General features: G+C 49.0%; 1 protein-coding gene across 12 annotated transcripts in view; it reads left to right on the top strand.

Annotated features, from left to right (window-relative positions):
- Positions 1–24,666, top strand: part of ABLIM2 (actin binding LIM protein family member 2) — a 1,607,463-nt gene that overhangs the window by 1,113,890 nt on the left and 468,907 nt on the right. For 7 of the 12 annotated variants that reach the window (XM_069632014.1, XM_069632015.1, XM_069632018.1 and 4 more), the window contains one exon: positions 7,332–7,430. The exons of the other annotated variants lie outside the window; for them this stretch is intronic. In XM_069632014.1, coding sequence (XP_069488115.1) covers positions 7,332–7,430 — 99 coding nt within the window. The remainder of the gene's footprint in view (positions 1–7,331; positions 7,431–24,666) is intronic. 12 annotated transcript variants of the gene reach the window in all.

Genomic DNA, 24,666 nt, shown 5'->3' with positions numbered 1-24,666 from the left:
GAGTACGCCGGTGCAAAAAGTAACACAATTGTATTCAGGGCCCCAGATGCAGATGGAAGAGCAAATTCAAACAGATCGCGGAACAGAACTGCATGAAAAGGTGCTGTCAATGAAACGCCCCTACACTAAGAACTTGTATAGAAAACAAAATAATTAGCATTTGCCATCGTGCGACATGAGAAAATCCCCCCACACAAGTTTGGTTGGACCTTGCACTTTGAACCCATACAGAAAAGCATACATTGCAAGCAGTGATTGGGTTTGTGGACCTTCCCACACCGCTCTCAATTATAACCTGTGATGTCACAAGCCACCTATATTTCCTACAACACACAATTAAATAATTGAAATATTTTAGGTGACCAGCGGAACTTAAATAATCTGCCCTAGTCACGTAATCCTGACTCTCATGAGAACGAATTCCCACCATGTCACCTTCAGAGCCTTGAACCATGGACATACTGCTGCACAAATGTTGCATATCGGGGCCACTGTAACCCTTTTCCGAGTGAAAACTGCTGTGGTTCTTGCCGGCTCCATTATGATTTTGAATTATAATATGGTCATGTATTTATTACTTGCTGGCGAAACCTGTGAGCTCTAATCTGTTGACTTCGAAAAATAACAACCATTGTGTACTTCTCTTAACGCTGTCCTGGGATTGCAGACTCTGCACTAATTTACCAGCTGCAACAGCCTTTGCTGTGAACAAAATGCTTGCACAGGTTTAAAGCAGAAGCAAGCATTTAGGGCCTATTTACAGCATTTCATTCTACCAGTACGCTGATTATACTTACCTGTAGCCCAGCATATATGGATTTGTTTTATTTAGCCTTTAATTTCACATATATCAGAAAGAGCCCCCTTCCCTTTTAGAGTGCTGCTCTCACAGCTGATAAGTGCGTTCCATCATACTGCGCTGATCTTGCATTTTTATTACACATTCATTCAGCTCTAAGACAACTCCTTGAATGCATACAAAAAAACAAACATACACACATTCACACTTGGACACATTCACACTGTGATGAATCCCAGGATGTTATCACTGCTTCTGTTGGGGAAGCCCCTTCCCATGAGACCAGGGATGTGAGGCCGCTACTCAATAGTCCCCTTGGGGGTTGTACTCAGTGGGTGGATCTTATGGGGATGAAAACCCCCTATGGGAAGAGGAATGACACCTTGAGAGATGTGCTGTATAATCTCCCTGCACCCCAACCTCCCTCACCCTGTAACCCTGCATAAGACATAACCCTACATACTTCCATGTATGTCTGCAGAACAGACAGTGGTCCTCATTATGAGTATGGAGGTAGCCATGCCGCTTTTAGCCGCATGGCTACCCCCATACCAGGTACCGGGTCCAGGTTTCATGCATGAGGAAATACCGGGCCTTTCCGACCTTGGAGGGCCCGGTATTTCCCCATTCAAGGAACCCAGACCCAGTACATCCCTATTCCCATTTGAGCCCCCATAGGGCTCAATGGGAATGGGGAGGATGCTAACAATGGCCCTGTTAATGACGGGCCCGTTGTTAGCATCTTGGTCTGCTTGCTGGACCCTCGAGCAGACCTCGTAATGAGGCGGTAGGGGTTAACGGCGCCGGCAGCTCTACTGGCCCCGTTAACCCCCTATTGCCTTGGTCGTAATGAGGCCCAGTGTCACTTCCCCAAGAAATACTGGGATGAGGAAGAGCAACAACAACCTAAATAGGAGTGAAGACCTCAGTCCTGGGAGGAGGATGAGCGGATTGGAGATAGAGGAGATTGGACACCGACAGTACCGATGCAATGTTTACCCGCTAGTAATGGAGTCCCTAGAAGCTCTGATGCAGACAAACGCCCGTTAGAGGCAGAAGCCTGAGCTCCCATCCAGTTGGGAAGCCTGGAGCATGTGTGAAAGAGGAGAAATTCAGCTCAGAGACCAGGAGGCAGCACAGAGCCACAGCAAGCAGTGGAAGAAGCGAAGGGGAGCACCCGCGAACAACCGAAAGGCACCAGTTAGCTCTCCAGAGATGTCAGGGAGACCATGACAGTTGGTGGGGCAGCTAGAAGAGGGGAGGAATACAGAAGCGAATCCAGTACCCACACCCATATATGTTCAAAGCCTCCACACCAATCCTCATAGTCACAGTACCCGGCAGGAGAATATACCAGGTTGGCTGTGACCAACGAAGCAGTAGTACTAGAAGCAGAAAAGGCAAGCCTGGGATTCAAGCTCAAATGAAGAAAGAGCTAAAGCAATCTTCATACTCACAGCCACTGGCAGAAGAATATACCAGGCTAGCTGTGACCAAAGGAGTTGTGGTAGTCAAAAGGTGAGTCTGGGATTCGCACCCACATGGAGGGAGAGCCAAAGCAATCTTCATACTTGCAGCACCTGGCAGGAGAATATACCAGGCTGGCTGTAACCAAAGGAGGAGTAGTAGTAATAGTCGAAAAGGTGAGGTTGGGATCTGCACCCGCATGAAGAAAGAGCCAAACCAATCTTCATACTCACAGCACCTGGAAGGATAGTATACCAGGCTGACTGTGGCCGAAGGAGAAGGAGTAGGAGTAGTAGTCAAACAAGAAGAACACATTTAAACAAAAGGCGCATCTGAGATTCGTGCCCACATAAAAATAGAGCCAAAGCAATCTTCATACGCACAGTACCTGGCAGGAGAGTATACCGGGTTGGCTGTAACCAGCAAAGCAGTAGTGGTCAAGCAAAAAAAACACACAATTGGGAAGTACATAGAAGACAAACCCTGGCACTCACCCATAGGAAGAGCGAGCTAAAGCACTATTCATAGTCACAGTACCTTGCAGGCTAGTGTACCAGGTTAGGTTTGAAACCAAGAAGGAAAGAGGAAAAGGCCCTCATTGAACATTCAGTGGGCATAACAATCTGGGAGCAAGGTTGTCCTTAAACACTACAAAAGGAAAAGACCTTCATTGAACATTCAGTGGGCACAGCAATCTGGGGGAAGGTTCCACCTGAATATTAGAAGAGGAGAAACCCCTCATTGAACATTTACAGGGCACGACAACCTTGTTGTCCTTCTTTTTGGAGTTCATTTGTTGCAGCATTTTGGAACTTTATTTTGCAAGTTGGAACAGAACTCTGAGACTAAAGAAGATCCCTTTGCACATTAGTTTACGCCTTAGTGTGAGACTGGAAATAGGAATTTTGGCACAACAGTGGACTTGTTTCTTTTAGACTATCCTGACAGACTCCTTGCAATATCATTTTGAGGCAAGGAAACCCCTCTTAGTATTAGAGTCAGGAAGGTATTTCTCCAACCCTTATTTTTTTAATAAAAGTCTCTGGCAACAATCATGATGCCACCTGTGTGTCAATCTCCTTCTTCCACGCCCTTACAACACACACTTAGACAACCCTCCTTTCATGCACGCATAATTATAAACATTACATATACACATTACAATTTAAATTACTTCCCGCTTGCAGCCTCAGCACACACTACACATGACATGACCGGATTTCCCTCCTTGTACAGAGCGTGATGCCTACAGAAGAGGAGAGGACTTCTCTCCTGTTAGTCAGTAACTATGCTATTTGCGCAATAATGAGAGGCTGCAGGGCCCTACTTCTTACGCCCCCATTATTGCACTCTAAGCATTTTGAGGAGCCAAAGCACTCCGCATTAAACCTTTTAAAGAAAAACGGACGTGGCGAAGCACCCCAGCTCAGAGGCAGGCAGCACAATCTCTTGTGCAAATAAAGCACTGGGTGAACTGTTCTGCCTGCCGTTGTGATGAGATATGTACACACGTACGTTTAGATTAACCTTCTAATTGTGCAGTAGAATATTAATCTAAATGTGTACATGTCCCAGGGGGGCAGCATACCCACCCATACTAAGGAGCCACTAATAGGCAGTGCTGTTTGCTCAGGATCACACTTTGCAGGCACTACAGGGTACATATATGTTACCCCAAGGAGTATTTGACAAGAGAGCATTTTATGAGCTATCTGGACAGCCACACTCATGGGGCAGTAAGAGAACGTATGCACATGTGGGGAGTCTCCGGCCACCTGGCAAGTATGGCCAGTGGTGTTCCTCATAAACCGGTGTCTAGGGCTGCAGTGTTATGTGTATGTCCGCTGAAAACACCTCTATCCATTTCCAACATCCCCATTGCAAGGGGAATACACTCCCTCACTGAACACCTAATAGTCCCCCTGCACATGGTACATGCAACATACATTGGTAGACATTCCCTTTGCAGTGTCTAGATGGCCGCATATTTGTAGGCAAGCTGTAGTAAAGATGGCGTCAGCCCACATACACTTCATGTTCCTTAAGTAATTGTGTACATTTCATAACCATAGAATATGGGTGCATCATTTAAGCAGAGTACCAGATGTAGTATTGTGCGAAGCACCCCGTCTAAGAATGCAAACAAACATGAAGGCAACATACAGGATAAATGTGAGCATTTTATAGAAGCAACTGAATCAATGACATGTCACATCATTTAAATAACATGTTTGTGAGATTTTGCAGCAGCTTGCGCCTGCTTGGCAGTGCTAACTTTGAAGTCCCTATATCAGTATCTTCTTTCATGTTTCTGTTCTCAGAGTTTCTTATTTTCACTTTCGTTGACTGAAGTATCCAGTTGGCATCAGTTGACTAGTTTTGTCAAGACTGCTTATGGAACACAGACACATTTGGAAGGTCTTAAGTAGGGCTTAGTTATTGCGCAATGGAAGACATATCGGGAGATGGCCTGCTCTTTGTGGCAAACCCCTTTATCACTCCCCACCCCTCACACAGATGTTTTTGTAAAAAAAATAAGAACACTAACATTTAACATTTGAAAAGTTATTCCCACAAAAACCAACCCAAAAACATAAACAATTGTCAGGTTCCATTGCATGCCTGTAGGAGCTTCAGTCACATGGAGGTGATGGTGCTTCTGCATCAGGCCCAAAGCAGCGCTTAGTGATGCATTCTGCGCCTGATATATGGACATACACTGCACTTGATCTGAAAGGCAGTTCTTGAGTACACACTTAAAAATGCAAGTAAACGCTGAGACCAAATTCTATTCACAAAATCATGGTTGCCATTATTAACATGTGGGCGAATTAAGTTTTGGGATATGTGTTGTAAGTTTGCAGACGTACGAGTCTGACACAGTGGTGGCATGTTTGTTAGCAAATATCTTTATTTATAACAGAAAATAAAAGGAAAATCCTGCCACCTTCTGCACAAACATAGTCCCTGATTGCATCAAAACATTTTCCATCACGCCCCTCCTGAAAAAACTGGATTAGACCTCAACGATGCAGTAAATCTAAGGCCCATCACCAACTGCAACTTCTTTTTGAAGGTTTTAGACCAAGAAGCCACTCGTCAGATTCAGACTTTCATTGAATTTATCAATATACTACATCCGAGACAATCCGGCTTCCGCCCCGCTCATAGCTCTGAGACGGCTCTTGTTGATCTGCAGACCCATATGCTAAGCCTTATGGACCAGGGTAGGTCCGGTCTTCTGGTCCTATTAGACCTCTCACTGCGTTTGACATACTGGACCATAAGCAACTCTTAAACACCTTAAGGAATACCTGCCATTGCTCTGAAATGACATGCAAGTGGGTCCACTCCTTTTTGAGAGGGAGACAATCAAGAGTCTGCTGGGGAGTCACCTCCTTGGACCCCACTCTGTCCACATGTGGGGTTCCGCAATGGGCTTGTATGTCCCCGATATTGTTCAACTTGTACAACATATCCCTTTGCAGTCTCTTGGAGAAATCTGGTGTATTCTGAACAAACTATGCAGATGACACTCAACTGGTCCTGGGGGTTAGGAGGGACTATGTTACTGATAGTCAGAACCTTTATAACATCTAAAACCTAGTGGATTCCTGGATGGTCGATAACTGGATGTGCCTCAATAAGGAAAAAACAGAGTTACTCTTCTTTGGCTCCTCATAATAAAGAGCTAAACTCAATGCCTGCTATCAGGCCTTCTCCATGCAGGACTGCAACATCCAAGTAAAAGTAAAAATCAAAACACTCATCGTAACCGACTGTGCTTTGAGCATGCAATCCCATGTGAGCCTGGTTACTAAAAACTGAGCATACCACCTAAAATTGCTCCGGAAACATCCGCCCCCGTGTGGACCTAGCTTTGGGAATCAGCGGAGCGCTTTCCAATCATAGGAGGAAGAATAAGGTTAGAGAGCATAGTACAACAGGGGAGGGATGGCAATATTCAGCAGTGCATCTCCAAGTAACCATGGGAGGAAACAGTGGGGATCAGATCATCCAGTTTCAGGTAAGGTGGGGAGGGGATGGTGTATGATGGATGTTGAATGGGAGGAGGTTCCAGAGTTTCAAAATGTGTCTTTGGTGTCTTGTTTATTTAGTAGAAAGAGGGAGGTTTGCGCCATTCCTCCTGCCAGCTCAACTCAGCATCTCTTCTATCTCTGAAAGCATACTTTCAAAAATGGAAGAAAGCTCCCGTGCCCTAAACTATCTGCATTCTTCACCCGGTGTAAATCATGCTGCTCCTGGCAGGGACTGTTTTCCGTTTGGATTGATTGCATTGTGTAGGCTTTTCTAAGTAAATATTGCAGTCAGATTATTTGTGGTTTCTTCTTTTCTATTTTAGTGAATATTATTTTACCTCCTTATTTTTGATATTATTATTTTTTGCAGTGTATGCCTAGCCTTGGGTAACATCTCCTGCACTTTTTTTTATATGACAGGCCTTATTTGCCACTCTGCAACTTCTTAAATCATTACATTAAACCATTAACCTTCTTTAGTTTTTTGGAAAATCATGAGGTGCCCATTACATTTTATTGATAATCGGATTACAAATCTACAATTGGGCCATATATGTACCAAGTTGACTTAATTGCTATAGTCCACTGAATAGTGTTGGGTGAACCACCTTCTGTGCATAATGGTGAATGCTTTTTATATTTCTCAGCCTGTCCTCGAAGATAGGTTTTCAAAACAAGGACCATTAATAATATCATGAGTTGAATTGACTTGCTTATTTAATGATTTACTCACATTTATTTTAAGACTATTCATGTTTGACGACCAGAATACATGTATCAAGGGAAGGAGTTGGGCACAGCTGCCATAGTCGCTTATATTTTGTACCATTTGTCTCTTGATTCTGTGACCTGGAAGGGCTACGTCCCAGTCTTTATCATGATAATGCTTTAGAAAATTAGACGTAAGTGGGAGAGAAAAGTCTGCATTAAACATGTCATAAACAGAAAAGAGCTAACGTTGCTAAAATGGCCGCCAGAAAGTTCACTAAAGCGTTTGTTTTCGATCACTCTCTGTCGCCTCTCAGCTGGCACTCAGAGTCTAGGTACCAGTAGCTGCAACTCCCTGCCCCAACACCCCAGTCCTACATCTGCATTCAGACATCATTACATCCCTTTCTTCAAAGGTAAGGCCCAGCAATGCCAACTGTGCTGTGATGCCTGTCGCCATTTGGACGTGTGTTTCTAGTTCCTGTCTCGTGAACGCATGGCTTCTGATGGAGTGAAGTTTGTCCTAACTCGTGTCAGTGCTTGGTTTATGTAGTGCACCTTAGCCTAGAGAGCCTGCTTCACTGAATATTTCATGCTTTTACAAGCAAGTCGCACCATGGTCATCCAGGTGGTAAGTCCTTGAAGATGCCAGCACCTAGTGGCATGTATGTGTGTTGTGTAAGCATGTTGGGCCGCTGTCCTCTAGCTAGTGGGCGTACCTTGTTTCCCTAAATGAAATGCTGCTGTCTAGTCAACAGGGGCATTTGTCGGAAGTGGTACTCTGCAAAGTAATCACCTGACCTGCCAATCCATACATTCCCTAATACTAACTGTCGATGCCCAGCCGCCCCAGATCAAATTGTGCATGCCAAGACAGTCTGATCTTACTCATAATGGAAAATGAAACTATGGAATGGAGAGTAGTCTGCTAACAAGCAAGGATTGGCTGATGGGGTCACGTGTGTGGTGTGGCCAGTTAGATGTTAGAATCTGACTCTAAACAATGGACATATGAGAGTTAATCTAATTTTTTAAATTAAAAAAATAATCAAGAGGCCAACAACGACTCCCGGGGCCTCATTAGGACCCAGGCGGTAAGGGGTTTACGGCAGCGTAAACAGCGCCGACCCTTACCGCCTGATTCCGAGGTCCCTTAGCGCCATGGCGGATTTAACACCTGCTTTTAGCAGGTGTTAAAATCCATGGCGCTAAGGGACCATGTTGTTAATTACGCCACCGTAATTTACGGTGGCGTAATTAACGCCTTCCCCACTCCCATTATGCCCTATGGGGCAAAAATGGGAATGGGGAAGGGTAAATGGGGATTGGGGATTTACCACCCCGCCAACCTCGGAATGGGGCGTTAAGTCCGCCAACCACCATGGCGTAAACATAGTTTACGCCATGGTGGTAAAGGTACGACCCAGGCGGTAACTTACCGCCTGGGTCGTAATGAGGGCCCCGGTCTTTGTAATTTGCAATATTTCAATATTTTATGATATGTCATTTATAACACGGCTGTACACAAGTGTTTCTATGACACACTGAATTAGCAAAATCAGTGGGTGACCAGACGTACCGGATTTCCCGGGACAGTCCCGGGAAATCGCCCTCCGTCAGTGGGTCCAGCAAGTTTTTTCATTTTACAAACCCAGTCTTGGGATCGGATGGGTGGGTGGCTACGGTTCCGGTTTTCGCCTGAAACCGATTCCAAAATTGTAATTGTATTGTATTTTGTTATCTATGTAGCACTCTTTCCCCGTTTATATGGCCTCACAGCCTGGGCCCGGTGCGACTCTTCATGCACATGAATGGGGCGTTAATGCTTTTCACGCCCCTGTTTCCTCCCCCTTCCTCTGCCTGGCTGCTCTCCTCCAATGAGAGGAGTGTGCCGGGGAGCACAGCCCCCTCAACAGGTCAAAGACATAGAAGTAAGACTACAGTTTTATTTGTGTTTATGTTAGTCCTATGTCTATGTCTATGGCCTGTCACGTTTTTTTTCTTTTTATCTGGTCACCCTAACAATCAGTTACATCTCAGCCGTATCCAAATTACGTGTTCACCAACAGTGCTCTCCCAAACATTCAGTGATCACTAATAATATGCACAATCCTGCACAATTGTGTCAATGTAGACCCTTCTCGATTTGGGAAGCCTTCTTTTTGAATGAGTTACATCCAATGCCTTTGATTTCAGCAATATTTGTTGTTAGACTAGTAAGCTTATTTTCTTTTGCAAAATGTTCCCGCAGATGCGTGCGGGCAGGTGGGTGGCCGAAGACACAGCCACCCACCCGCACACATCTGCTATCATACACTACTCTACGACACATTGCACAACACCACTGCCATAAGAATGCAGCTATACCCCACAACAAAAATGTGGTCTAGCTGCACACATAATGCTTCTCCTTCTCTCGCATAGTTTCCAGACTGCTTCTCAGCACCCATCCACTTGCCAGCTGGACATGAGTGGCTAGCAGGGACTTGGCCACCCCTGCCGACTTACGTACTGGCTAAAATGTCCTCACGCATTCTAAACTCCTCTGATGGACTTTGGACCGCCGAGGGCATTCAACCACCAGCTCTTTGAGACTATACCACCTGGGAAAAGGCGCTCTACAAATGACAATTACATTACATAAAACTTAGTATTCTGTTAAAACTACAGTTGCTCTGTAGAAGGAAACACCAATAATTCTGTGGGACGAGTTAATGAACGTCACTGGGCCTTAGCTAATGAGGCGCTAAGAGAACATTGCACAAGGGACTGTCCTCGGGCGCCCTGCATGGGAACAAATTGCATCCGTTTTGCTGAAAACAAAAGAGTAATGATGAAAATGCTTTCCCTCCCTCCTCCCTTGCACATCATTTTTGCAACGTCTTTCGTCTTTTGTTGAACTGCAATATAGTTGTGCGATTTTTGAATAATGCACCCCTCTTTAAATGCTGTATCTGTTTCGCTGCATGGCTGTGCAGGATGAAGAGATCATCTTTTGAACTTCATTGGGGGTTGCTTAGCAACAGTTGCAGTTAGCAGATTCAATGTAGTGAGAATTGAGATCTTTGTTGTTGATGTTAACTGCTGGCATAGTGTGTTCTCTGCTGGCTCCATCCAGGAGATATTGTGTAACGTTTTAAAGCAATGGGCTCTGATAGTCGGGGATGCTTTGTTCAGCTTTCCTGATAAACATTCAGATCATTGACTGCCAGTGCAATGAAAGCATATATTGAACATAATCGACAAACTAAGAGTGTTTTGAATTGTTTCAGAAATGGACCACATGGTATCAAAATACATGCAATAAGTGGAAAAAAGTATTTACTAACCTAACCCACTTTGAACTTACCATAGAGAGTATGCCTAGAAAAACATAGATGCTAATGAAGTGCGGATCCTGAACTAAAGGGCTTTATTTTGTGGTAAGTGACTGCAGCCCATGTTAGTGGTCTCAAGTTGAAGGGACGGGCCTCTAACGAGGATGAAGGCCACCTAGCACGCAATAAAGTATGATGGCTCGGGCCCTAACGCTTTAGAGCTGCTGGAGGTGGGAGGGGATGGCCTCATCTGGTGCCTCCAATGAAAGAGCCTGTCCATGTCTTCTTGCCTAGTGTCCAGTTTCACACATCACATGGGAAACCAAGAATGCCGCCTTTACCTGTGGTAGGAGCCTCCCTTCCAAGCTGATTGGCTAGAGAGCGGATACAATTGAGAAAAACAAAAGAGAAGCTTGCAAAGTGGGCTTCTATTTGTGGTTAGATCCTTTATTACCCAGGTTGAATGTTGGCTTATGAAGACACAGAGCATTAATGGGGAATATTGGGTGAGACACAACAGGCTTTTGAACCGTGGCTTAACCTTCTCTGCAGGCCCATTGTTTTTAATGGCCTGCCAAATTTCATATAATGGGGAGGGTCTTTATTCTGTCAGTAGTTCTGACATTTTGATCAGTGGTTTTGGGCACTCCAAAACCAATGTCTATTAATCATACAATGGTGTTAGAACATCTTAACTCATTGTATGCATGCTTCAATGCCAATAGGGTACAGTTAGACTCCTGCCCCATCCCGTAGTATGATGACGTAAGTGTGTTCACCTATAGTGAATGGAATTTAAAAAGATTTCCTTTTTTTTGTTTTTTTTTTTTCTTTTCTTTATTTGGTTGGTTGATAAATCAACCTTTCAAATATAACAATATAACAATTATTTGAGAACAATTGAGAACAATTTGCAATGCACAATATACATAGTACAATTAAAATTGCAAATGAAACATTTTAAAAGAAAAAAAAACTCTTTTTTTTCCCTTTTTTTTTTTTAAAGGTTTTGAACAGTTGCATATTTCAATATTCGTAACAATTCACGGGGTTCTGTATTCAAACCTCATTTAAGTAGGTTTATAATATATTTCAGTGTCCTCCGACAACACAATATCCAAAAATTGTACAATTGCAATTCTAAGTCCCAGCTTGTTGCTTGAAAAGATTCTGTGCCAGATTTCATCAACAGTCAAAGGTACATATGTTCGCAGTTGCTTACTGAAAAGTTTCTTTCTTATCACATCTAAAGCTGGGCAAACCACTATTAAATGTTTCAATGTCTCACGGCACATTTTGTCATGGCAGAAGCGACAATGATTTAAATCATCAGTGATCAAGCCCCTCCTAGCCATGATTTCCATTGTCGGATATAAGTTAAACCTGATACGCAGATATTGTTGCCTTATATAAGGTGATGGAAATTTTAGTAAGTAATCAGACATTACCCGGAATCTTTTGTGACCAAATAACTGAGTGTCAAAGTCCTTGTAAGTGCAACATTTATCCCTGGTGCATATCCAATCTTTTTGATACAATTTTAGCTTAGCTCGGTTTGGATTTGTCAAAAGGACAAGTAAAGGCATAGAAGCATCAGATAGAGCATTCAAAAAGCAGTTTCTCCAAGTGCGTGGAAAAAGATGGTTAGAATTCACAAGGTACCATGCAACAGGACTAAAGATATTACGATGTTCAAGACCTAAAAGACATTTGCGTAGGAATGAACACATTTTCCATATTAATTGTACATGAAGTGTAATCAAACCAAGTTCATACCTTATGAGTGGCAATGGGGTACAGTTAGGAAGTTTTAGCAATGCTTTCCAAAATTTAGACTCGAGCATGTCCCACACTGATGAACTATGTATTAGTTTAGTTTCAGCACCATACAATATTATAGGAACCACTTTTGCTTGGTAGAATGACATAACATGGTGAATTGAGAATTTACCGAATTTGGACATTAGGATAGTTGCCTGTGATTTTAATGTTTGAAGCTTGTATGACAAGGAATCTATGTATGATTTTTCTGAGATTTTGTTATAGATTGAAATGCCCAAATACTTATATTCAGAAACATTCTTCAATTCAACGTTTTGCAAATGCCACTTATATGTTCTTTTACCAGCTGCTTTTGCATTTGTCAAAAAGGTCACTACTTGTGTTTTTTCCAGATTGATGGTAAGATTGTTATTTAAAGAATAGGTGTATAGGGTATCAAGTAGATTTTGCAAGCCTTGTGGAGTTGTTGATAAAAGAACTGAATCATCTGCAATTAGTTGTTGTCCTAGTTTTGGTGCATCAGTTAGTATGACAGAAAAGGACTCGCCAAGATCTAAAATAAACTGCTTGAAAAGAAACAAGGCCAGGATGCAACCCTGTTTAAGGCCTCGAGCTGTATGAATAGGCACAGATAGCAACCCTTCTGTTGTCAATCTAACTTGTAGGGTGGTGTTAGTATGAAGAAGTTTAATTATTGCAAGAAGTGAAGGTGGACATTCATATCGCAGTAGTTTTTTATACAAAAGATTGCGGTCAATAGAGTCGAATGCAACCCGAAAGTCTATGAATGCCAGATATAAGGGTTGATTTTGTGTAAAGCAGTGCAATCTTATCATGTTCAAGGCGACTATGTTTGGGGTGGTACCCAAACCAGAAACAAATCCTGCCTGGAAAGGATCCCTTCTTTGGTGATTGGTGGCCCAGGCATTAAGGTCTCTAAGTACGATGCGGTTGAAGATTTTACTGGGTGCATCCAGCAGTGCTATGGGCCTGTAACTAGCGGGGTGAGTTCTGTCACCTTTCTTGAAAACTGGTAAGATTATGGAGTGGGTCCAGGTTTCTGGCATTGTTTGAGTCTGAATAATATTGTTGAACATGTTCCACAAAATGTCAGTCCAAATATCTGGGTGTTGTTTCAAAGCAAAGTTGGACAAGCCATCGGGTCCTGGAGCCCTAGAGGTGGTAGCTTTCTTTATGAAGTATGAGATGTCCTCTTTATCAAACTTCAAAACGAATGTATTTGTTTCCACAGATGCTAAATCATTAGATGAAATTTGCGGGAGCTCGTACAATTGCGTAAAATGTGTAACCCAAGCTTGATGTGGGACATTATTACATTGTAATGCAATTTGGTGTCCTGTTGAAATCTGATTAATAGTCGCCCATATTTGGGCAGTGTTTTTCCCAGCAAGATTCCTTAGCATACAAGCACTATCATTTTGATATAGAGTGGCTTTCATGCTTCGCATCCAATTCTTATGTTTAGTGTTTAACTTTAGCAATAGGCCATTCTTTTGTTCTGATGCTGTTTTAAGAATCTGCCTTTTGCAAGATCTATATAACTTTTTTGCAGATTGAATTTCTTTGTTGCAAATGTACTGATTTTGGCTTTGCCTCATGTGATACTTTGCGTTGAAACAATTGCATCAAGTTGTGATAGTCAACATGTTTTGTTTTCACCCCACTGGATTCGTGTAGTTCCATAGCATAAAATTGATTAAACCATTGTAAGGACGTTGCAGACCATCTTAATCTATTGCAGCCTGGGTTGATGGAAAGAAGGCCAGCTGCGCATTGCGAATATGGACTTTCCAAGATGTCTGATATAGTCTAATTGACAAATAGAATATTGTGATCGCTTAAGTTAGTGTCTATAACTTTAAATTTGGTCACATTATTAATTAGGTTCTTGTTGACATATATATAATCAATTACTGCCGTGGATGTACCTCTATGCCATGTGGGGTGAGGGGGAATGTCATCAGCAAAAGTACCATTTAACATTTGCAGACTTCGAGAATCAACAAAATGCAACCATAGATCCGATCTAGATTTGTCGTAGAAAGGTTCTAAACAATGTAAATTAAGGTCACCAGCCAGGATAACATGCGGCACCGGTTTATCAACACAGTTTAAATCCACTAAATGATTTAGGTCTTTCATAAAAGCATGATCAGATATTCCTACCGGGTTCCAGTACATGTTAATTAGAACATAGCTGGAACTACCAGCTTTGAGCTTCACAGCTTGTAGAAAAGAGCTGGGAGAGAGCCAGTGTTCAGATGAAAATGAGGGAAGTTGTTTAATGGCGATAAGCAGGCCTGAGGTTGGTCTTCCCAATTCTTTCTTAAGAGCGGGATTAAGATATAGTTCGTAGTTATCCCAAAGTGGGAGATCCACAAGCCATGTTTCCTGCATCATAATTATGTCGGCATTCGCAATGCCCAAATTGGGATTGTTAATGAGATGGCGATGTCCTCTCGTGTTCCAACTGGCTAAGGTGACCAATAATGTTTTTGATTTGGAATGGCATAGTTAATGCATCTGAGACTCTATTACATGTACAGTTCGGTTTGGTTGAGTCCTTTATATTTGATTCAGAGTTTTTTGATGTGCCACACTTGTTCTCAGCTGTAGCTGATTGTGGTACAACTTCTGGTAAGGGTATGATCGATGAGTTTATTTCAATGATAAAACCTAAATCATAGAGTTGTCTTTTGGCAAGCCAGATTGTATTTAAAACAACCCGTGAATTGATCCATAGTTTCACTGAAGAGAGTGAATGCTCATTATCAAATTCAACTAGCTGTAAATCAACCGAATTAATATCTTCTAGTGCAGGGATTTCAGCGGAGATTGTTAGTATTGACCTACGGTTCAGATCATATTGAACACTCGGAGAAGGCCTGCAGGCTATGGTTAAAGAGTATAAAGCAGGTCTTTTAATGTTTGATTGTAATTGTTTTTTTCGCGGTGTTTGGATGAGGTGGTGCATCAACAAGAGGTGGGGCTACTTGATTCGAAACTTCATTGGCTTTCTGCAACGCCAATTGAAGTATTTGAAGAAATTGGGGTGGTAGAGAAACCGTACCACCTTCATATCCAATCCTCGTATCCAGTTCCTCAACAGTTTTTGATAGAGAGGGAACATGAGATGGAAGACTGTTCTGGAGGTGTGGAGTGGAGGATGGACTCCAAGTTGTTTGTTTTTTCTGTTGTTGGGTTAAACAAGAGCAATGAGCATGGCAAGAGTCAGCTCGTAAAGGTAGCGTTGGAGTCGGATTAGGCACATTAGTGCCAATAGCAATAGATGGAGAATTATGTTCAGTGTTTGCATGCTTTAAGGAAATGCTAGCAGCTAAAGATGATTCTGTCGGAATTGCATGAGGGAGCGCTGTTTTTATGGTGTCTGTTGTACCTTTAGATTTACAGCAATTTAAAGCTTTCTGGAACGGCTGTTTACTCATATATTCATCAACAGCATGTCTAATTTCCTGCCTTCTAAGATCAAGTGCCCCTTGTGTAAGTTCATCAGACTGGTCTACAGGACCTGTCTTACCAACTGAGGGGACAGTTGTGATCTGTGAGTTTTCAGCTCCATGCCTGTCGGCCGCCACCGCTAACAGATCATTGAGAGGAGCGTAAGATGTAACCTTCTTTGGTGGCCTAACTCCCGCAGCATCTTTCCGAACTTGTGCTTGCTGTTGATATTTTTTTGCAATGGTAGTAGAAGCTAACATTTTTCCTTTCTGTGTATTTGTAACTGCTTTTATAAACTGTTTAGTTTTTGAAGCACAATTGTTCTTTTGAGTTGCCATGTTTTTTGTTTTCTTCACATCCAAAAATCTGACAGTCGGTCCGCTTTGATTCAAAAAGTGTATATACTGGTGTCTGAACTGGAAGCTCTTAACTGGTCTGGGGATCAACCTGCAGCACTTCAACAATGCTAGGAGCACTCACAGATTGTCTGTCCAGACTCGCGTCCATCGGATTAACAATGTCTTTAAGGGGCTGTGTGAATGTGGACGGGGCTCCAATATCAGAGGAAGGAGCCATTTGAAGATTGTCTCGAATAGGTTCTGAAAAGTGCGGGAGAACGGGGCGCTTGTTAAGCAGAGCTACCGGAAGAGTGATAGAAGGACCCGTGGCAAGAATGGGCCAGGAGACAGTTTGTGTGGCCACGTTAGCATTGTTTGATTTACATTTGGCACCACTCGAAACAACCTGTTTTTTTGACGTCGTAGTTTGCATGAAGGCAGATTGCCACGCTAACACTTTTTTGATTTGCAAATTTTGTTTTGACAGTTTCGCATCAAGGGTCTCAAACAGTTTGGCTATAGATTGGATGGCCAAATTTACGGAATTTAAAGTGATTTCTAGTAAATTGGGCCTTAGTATGGCATCATCCATTTTGGGGGTATTAGAGCCAATAGCACGCGGATTACGCGGCGTTGGAGCCATGTATGAGATTTCAGAGGCAGAGCGTGAATGAGTATTGTTTGTGAATAAGTCAGGTGAAGCAGAAAGATTTTGTATAGATGAATGGGATAGGTGAGAAGGAGTGACATTCTCTTGTGGCCGGGCTGCCAGATCACTGATTGTGTCATGTATATCTGCAATGGTTTCTTGGGTAGGAGCTGTAAATATGTTGCCCAATATGACACTATCAGTGAGTGACCTATAAATAATGGCAATTGTTGCTGCAGGGGCGATATTTTCATTTGTGTTGGCAGACCCATTTGGAGCACCAACAGAACTAATATTCACATTTGTGGGAGTCGGAGGTATTGAATCTGAGATGAGAAGAGGAAGGTTTCCTACCGCCCTGCTGTTAATGGAGTTTTGTATCATTTCAGATGGATCCTTGCAAAACAGACGGATATCAGCATGTCCAACATGTTTCAAGCCCCACTTTCGTAACATGTGAGATTTATGTGCAAGCGGGGTTGAGGTGCCCGTACAGTTTCTGGGTAAGCTTTTCAAGGCATAAGCCTGTGGCCTGTGCTCATTAGTGCTTCTTGTTAATGGCCCCATGTTTTGATTTTAGGGACATTAACACACACTGCATGATTTGATACTTAAAGAAAAAGGTACAAAAGCAGTGTTGGAGACCGAAGAGCAGCCAAAATAGCAGTACGTTCTTGAAGAGTTGAGAGGCTGTGAAAGCTGCAAACACCGGACTCAGCGGTCGAACAGGACTTTGCCGGTCTTAGCTCGGTGCGCGCCACTCTCCACGCCTCAAAGCCACCAAACAGCCCAACAGCTTAACTCCAACCCTTCTACCTCAGGGCGTACGCCGCAAGGGCACTCCGGGCGTGTTAATGAGCCCAGCTGGATGTCACGTGGCTTGTGCTTCACACGGGATACGGTTTGTACTTTTCAAGGCAAAGGCGTCCTTTTCACCTTTCTGCCTTGATTGCCTTTAATGATGATAGTGCAGGCAGCTGTAGGGGAACGGCAAGCGGGGCTGAGTTATGCTCCTTTTGTTTTCTCAGACTGCGCCCTCCAGCAGTTCAAGGCTTTCAAGTCTCTCTCCAGAATAAATAAAACAACAGTTCACGGCGCCGCCACATCCCAACAGCTTAACTCCAGCCCTTCTACCTCAGGGCTTACGCCGCAAGGGCGCTCCGGGCGTGTTAATGAGCCCAGCTGGATGTCACGTGGCTCGTGCTTCACACGGGATACGGTTCGTACTTTTCAAGGCAAAGGCGTCCTTTTCACCTTTCTGCCTTGATTGCCTTTAATGATGATAGTGCAGGCAGCTGCAGGGGAGCGGCAAGCGGGGCTGAGTTATGCTCCTTTTGTTTTCTCAGACCGCAGCCCTCCAGCAGTTCAAAGGTTTCAAGACTCTCTCCAGAATAAATAAAACAACAGTTCACGGCACTGCCACAGCCCAACAGCTTAACTCCAGCCCTTCTACCTCAGGGCTTACGCCGCAAGGGCACTCCAGGCGTGTTAATGAGCCCAGCTGGATGTCACATGGCTCGTGCTTCTCATGGGATACGGTTCGTACTTTTCAAGGCAAAGGCGTCCTTTTCACCTTTCTGCCTTGATTGCCTTTAATGATGATAGTGCAGGCAGCTGCAGGGGAGCGGCAAGCGGGGCTGAGTTATGCTCCTTTTGTTTTCTCAGACCGCAGTCCTCCAGCAGTTCAAGGCTTTCAAATCTCTCTCCAGAATAAATAAAACAACAGTTCACGGCGCCGCCACAGCCCAACAGCTTAACTCCGGCCCTTCTACCTCGGGGCTTACCTGCGAATCGCAGTGGAATAGCGAAAATCGCAGTGCAAGTGCGAAAATCGCACGAAAAGCAGCGCACATCGATTCATGGAAGGCCGTGTGCGAGAAAACCATGGGATGTGCGAAAAAAAAGTGTGCGGCGCACGTTGGCGCACAGGCCATCTAACAGCGTGCGCCAGGTCACAGCAAAAATCGCACAGGCCACAGCGAAAATCGCACATAGCGCGGCGCACGCAACAAAAGTAGGCGGAACACAGGGCGTAACACTCGGAATGGGGAACAACTTGCCAAAACGTGGGCGTCACGGGGGAAGTACAGGGTACAAGTGCGCATAACGCCCAGACGCTCGCCTACAACACGTATTCATGGAATAGAATAGGGCAAAAAAGTGCACGCTCAAACCAGCACACAGGCACAAACACGACCGCCACAAGAAAGCAGGCGGTAGCGTCTCTGCGCCTGGAAGAAATGTGCGCCAAAAGGTGCGCCAACAAATAGCACCTATATACAGCCATGAAGAATGTCCTATACTGTGGCCCTCCAGGACAAATGACGTGCAAAGGGGTACCCACAAACACGGACACCCGCTGACAAAAAATTACGTGTGCGTGTATTTCAGGGGTGCGCGGGAAGTGCCACACGCGATTGGCCCAGTGCGAGCAGGGTACGTGTATTCCATGGGTGCGCGGGAAGTTCCACACGCGATTTCAGCAGGGTACGTGTATTTCAGGGGTGCGTGGGAAGTTCCACACGCAATTTCAGCAGGGTATGTGTATTCCAGGGGTGCGCGGGAAGTTCCACACGCGATTTCATCAGGGTACGTGGATTTCAGGGGTGCGCGGGAAGTTCCGCACGCGATTGGCCCAGTGCGAGCAGGGTACGTGGATTTCAGGGGTGCGTGGGAAGTTCCACACGCGATTTCAGCAGGGTACGTGTATTTCAGGGGTGCGCGGGAAGTACCACACGCGATTTGAGCAGGGTACGTGTATTTCAGGGGTGCGCGGGAAGTTCCACACGCGATTTCAGCAGGGTACGTGCATTTCAGGGGTGCGCGGGAAGTTCCACACGCGATTTCAGCAGGGTATGTGTATTTCAGGGGTGCGTGGGAAGTTCCACACGCGATTTCAGCAGGGTACGTGTATTTCAGGGGTGCGCAGGAAGTTCCACACGCGATTTCAGCAGGGTATGTGTATTTTAGGGGTTCTGGGGAGTACTACACGTGAATTGGCCGTGTGGGTCCTCCCAGGTGTACGCTCCACAACCTCCACGGCCCCTGCAGGCAGCCCACACCACGGGGGACTACCCTGCACCCCTGCTCATGTCCCGCAGGCAGCCCATCCACCATGGGCATGCCCCCCAGCCAACCCACATGTCAACTTGCACTACTGATCAACAATGCATGTCGACCCACCACCCCCACCACCCAGCCACCATGGCCAGCCCACACCAGGCCCCCAACCCATGTCCCCTATCACCCCCACACCCCAGCAGTGCAGGGGCAGCCTGCACCAGGCCCCCACTCATGTCTCCCACCACCCCCACCCCCCAGCCACCAGGGGCAGCCTCCACCAGGCCCCCACTCATGTCTCCCACCACCCCCACCCCCCAGCCACCAGGAGCAGCCTCCACCAGGCCCCCACTCATGTCTCCCACCACCCCCACCCCCCAGCCACCAGGGGCAGCCTCCACCAGGCCCCCACTCATGTCTCCCACCACCCCCACCCCCCAGCCACCAGGGGCAGCCTCCACCAGGCCCCCACTCATGTCTCCCACCATCCCCACCCCCCACCATCCAGGGGCAGCCTCCACCAGGCCCCCACTCATGTCTCCCACCACCCCCACCCCCCAGCATCCAGGGGCACCCTCCACCAGGCCCCCACTCATGTCTCCCACCACCCCCACCCCCCACCATCCAGGGGCAGCCTCCACCAGGCCCCCACTCATGTCTCCCACCACCCCCACCCCCCACCATCCAGGGGCACCCCCCAGACACCAGGGGCAGCCTCCACCAGGCCCCCACTCATGTCTCCCACCATCCCCACCCCCCACCATCCAGGGGCACCCTCCACCAGGTCTCCACTCATGTCTCCCACCACCCCCACCCCCCACCATCCAGGGGCACCCTCCACCAGGCCCCCACTCATGTCTCCCACCACCCCCACCCCCCAGCAGTGCAGGGGCAGCCTCCACCAGGCCCCCACTCATGTCTCCCACCACCCCCACCCCCCACCATCCAGGGGCAGCCTCCACCAGGCCCCCACTCATGTCTCCCACCACCCCCACCCCCCACCATCCAGGGGCACCCCCCAGACACCAGGGGCAGCCTCCACCAGGCCCCCACTCATGTCTCCCACCATCCCCACCCCCCACCATCCAGGGGCACCCTCCACCAGGCCCCCACTCATGTCTCCCACCACCCCCACCCCCCACCATCCAGGGGCACCCTCCACCAGGCCCCCACTCATGTCTCCCACCACCCCCACCCCCCAGCAGTGCAGGGGCAGCCTCCACCAGGCCCCCACTCATGTCTCCCACCACCCCCACCCCCCAGCAGTGCAGGGGAAGCCTCCACCAGGCCCCCACTCATGTCTCCCACCACCCCCACCCACCAGCCACCAGGGGCACCCTCCACCAGGCCCCCACTCATGTCTCCCACCACCACCACCCCTCAGCAGTGCAGGGGCAGCACCACCAGGCCCCCACTCATGTCCCCCTGCACCCCCACCCCCCAGCATCCAGGGGCACCCTCCACCAGGCCCCCACTCATGTCTCCCACCACCCCCCAGCAGTGCAGGGGCAACCTCCACCAGGCCCCCACTCATGTCTCCCACCACCCCCACCCCCCAGCAGTGCAGGGGCAGCCTCCACCAGGCCCCCACTCATGTCTCCCACCACCCCCACCCCCCAGCAGTGCAGGGGCAGCCTCCACCAGGCCACCACTCATGTCACCCACCACCCCCACCCCCCAGACATCAGGGGCAGCCTCCACCAGGCCCCCACTCATGTCTCCCACCATCCCCACCCCCCACCATCCAGGGGCACCCTCCACCAGGCCCCCACTCATGTCTCCCACCACCCCCACCCCCCACCATCCAGGGGCAGCCTCCACCAGGCCCCCACTCATGTCTCCCACCACCCCCACCCCCCGGCCGCCAGGGGCAGCCTCCACCAGGCCCCCACTCATGTCTCCCACCACCCCCACCCCCCACCATCCAGGGGCACCCTCCACCAGGCCCCCACTCATGTCTCCCACCACCCCCACCCCCCACCATCCAGGGGCACCCTCCACCAGGCCCCCACTCATGTCTCCCACCACCCCCACCCCCCAGCAGTGCAGGGGCACCCTCCACCAGGCCCCCACTCATGTCTCCCACCACCCCCAGCCCCCAGCCACCAGGGGCACCCTCCACCAGGCCCCCACTCATGTCTCCCACCACCCCCACCCCCCACCATCCAGGGGCACCCTCCACCAGGCCCCCACTCATGTCTCCCACCACCCCCACCCCCCAGCAGTGCAGGGGCACCCTCCACCAGGCCCCCACTCATGTCTCCCACCACCCCCAGCCCCCAGCCACCAGGGGCACCCTCCACCAGGCCCCCACTCATGTCTCCCACCACCCCCACCCCCAGCAGTGCAGGGGCACCCTCCACCAGGCCCCCACTCATGTCTCCCACCACCCCCACCCCCCAGCTTTGCAGGGGCAGCACCACCAGGCCCCCACTCATGTCCCCCTGCACCCCCACCCCCCAGCATCCAGGGGCACGCTCCACCAGGCCCCCACTCATGTCTCCCACCACCCCCACCCCCCAGCAGTGCAGGGGCAGCCTCCACCAGGCCCCCACTCATGTCTCCCACTGCCCCCACCACCCAGCAGTGCAGGGGCAGCCCCCACTAGGCCCCCACTCATGTCTCCCACCACTCCCACCCCCCAGCTGTGCAGGGGCAGCACCACCAGGCCCCCACTCATGTCCCCCTGCACCCCCACCCCCCAGCATCCAGGGGCACCCTCCACCAGGCCCCCACTCATGTCTCCCACCACCCCCACCCCCCAGCCACCAGGGGTACCCTCCACCAGGCCCCCACTCATGTCTCCCACCGCCCACACCCCCCAGCAGTGCAGGGGGAGCCTCCACCAGGCCCCCACTCATGTCTCCCACCACCCCCACCCCCCAGCCACCAGGGGTACCCTCCACCAGGCCCCCACTCATGTCTCCCACCGCCCCCACCCCCCAGCAGTGCAGGGGGAGCCTCCACCATGCCCCCACTCATGTCTCCCACCACCCCCACCCCCCAGCAGTGCAGGGGCAGCACCACCAGGCCCCCACTCATGTCCCCCTGCACCCCCTTCCCCCAGCATCCAGAGGCACCCTCCACCAGGCCCCCACCCATGTCTCCCACCACCCCCACCAACCAGCGACCAGGGGCACCCTCCACCAGGCCCCCACTCATGTCTCCCACCACCCCCACCCCCCAGCTGTGCAGGGGCAGCGCCACCAGGCCCCCACTCATGTCCCCCTGCACCCCCACCCCCCAGCATCCAGGGGCACCCTCCACCAGGCCCCCACTCATGTCTCCCACCACCCCCACCCCCCAGCCACCAGGGGTACCCTCCACCAGGCCCCCACTCATGTCTCCCACCGCCCCCACCCCCCAGCAGTGCAGGGGGAGCCTCCACCAGGCCCCCACTCATGTCTCCCACCACCCCCACCCCCCAGCCACCAGGGGTACCCTCCACCAGGCCCCCACTCATGTCTCCCACCGCCCCCACCCCCCAGCAGTGCAGGGGGAGCCTCCACCAGGCCCCCACTCATGTCTCCCACCACCCCCACCCCCCAGCAGTGCAGGGGCAGCACCACCAGGCCCCCACTCATGTCCCCCTGCACCCCCACCCCCCAGCATCCAGAGGCACCCTCCACCAGGCCCCCACCCATGTCTCCCACCACCCCCACCACCCAGCGACCAGGGGCACCCTCCACCAGGCCCCCACTCATGTCTCCCACCACCCCCACCCCCCAGCAGTGCAGGGGCAGCCTCCACCAGGCCCCCACTCATGTCTCCCACCACCCCCACCCCCCAGCAGTGCAGGGGCAGCCTCCACCAGGCCCCCACTCATGTCTCCCACCACCCCCACCCCCCAGCAGTGCAGGGGCAGCCTCCACCAGGCCCCCACTCATGTCTCCCACCACCCCCACCCCCCCAGCCACCACCCCCACCCCCCACCATCCAGGGGCAGCCTCCACCAGGCCCCCACTCATGTCTCCCACCACCCCCACCCCCCAGCCACCAGGGGCAGCCTCCACCAGGCCCCCACTCATGTTTCCCACCATCCCCACCCCCCACCATCCAGGGGCACCCTCCACCAGGCCCCCACTCATGTCTCCTACCACCCCCACCCCCCAGCTCTGCAGGGGCACCCTCCACCAGGCCCCCACTCATGTCTCCCACCACCCCCACCCCCCAGCAGTGCAGGGGCAGCCTCCACCAGGCCGCCACTCATGTCTCCCACCACCCCCACCCCCCAGCAGTGCAGGGGCACCCTCCACCAAGCCCCCACTCATGTCTACCACCACCCCCACCCCCCACCATCCAGGGGCACCCTCCACCAGGCCCCCACTCATGTCTCCCACCACCCACACCCCCACCATCCAGGGGCACCCTCCACCAGGCCCCCACCCATGTCTCCCACCACCCCCCAGCCACCAGGGGCACCCTCGACCAGGTCCTCACAATCCCCAATCATGTGCGTTATGGTCAGCCTCCACAGCCAAAAAGCCCTACCAAGTAACCCATTCACCCACATGGAAATGGAAATTACATGTCACACCCTCAATGTTCATGAAGCTAATGAACCCATGTCCATCACACACAATGTTTGCAATTGAATGGGAAAACACCCAACATGACATGCATGAAACCAATGAGATGATACCACACACTGAAGTATGAAAACAAAATTGCATTGAAAAAAAGAAAGAATGCTAAAGAAATGAAACAAACTACAATGGGAAGTAAAAAAAATTAAGCTGCTGTCCGTATAAAAATAAAGAACTGCAAATCATAATCCAAAAAAATGTCGTCCAAAGTCAAATGTAAAAAAATATCTATCAAATTAAGAACTATGTAAAAAACTCGAAAGGGTCCATGAGCCCAACTGAACAAAGGAAACCTAAAAAAAAAACCTAACTAAAAAGCAACTATATACAAAAAGTGGAGCAGTGTCCGTCGACTCCAAATCATAAGAACAAACAAAGGAAACCTAAAACTTAAGAACTATATACAAAGGCGGCGGGCAAGTCCAGCGGCTCACTCCGTG

The sequence above is a fragment of the Ambystoma mexicanum genome, chromosome 6q (assembly GCF_040938575.1).
Source record: "Ambystoma mexicanum isolate Mex_15411 chromosome 6q, UKY_AmexF1_1, whole genome shotgun sequence".
NCBI lineage: Eukaryota > Metazoa > Chordata > Amphibia > Caudata > Ambystomatidae > Ambystoma > Ambystoma mexicanum.
This window is presented reverse-complemented; position numbering and strand designations above follow the sequence as displayed.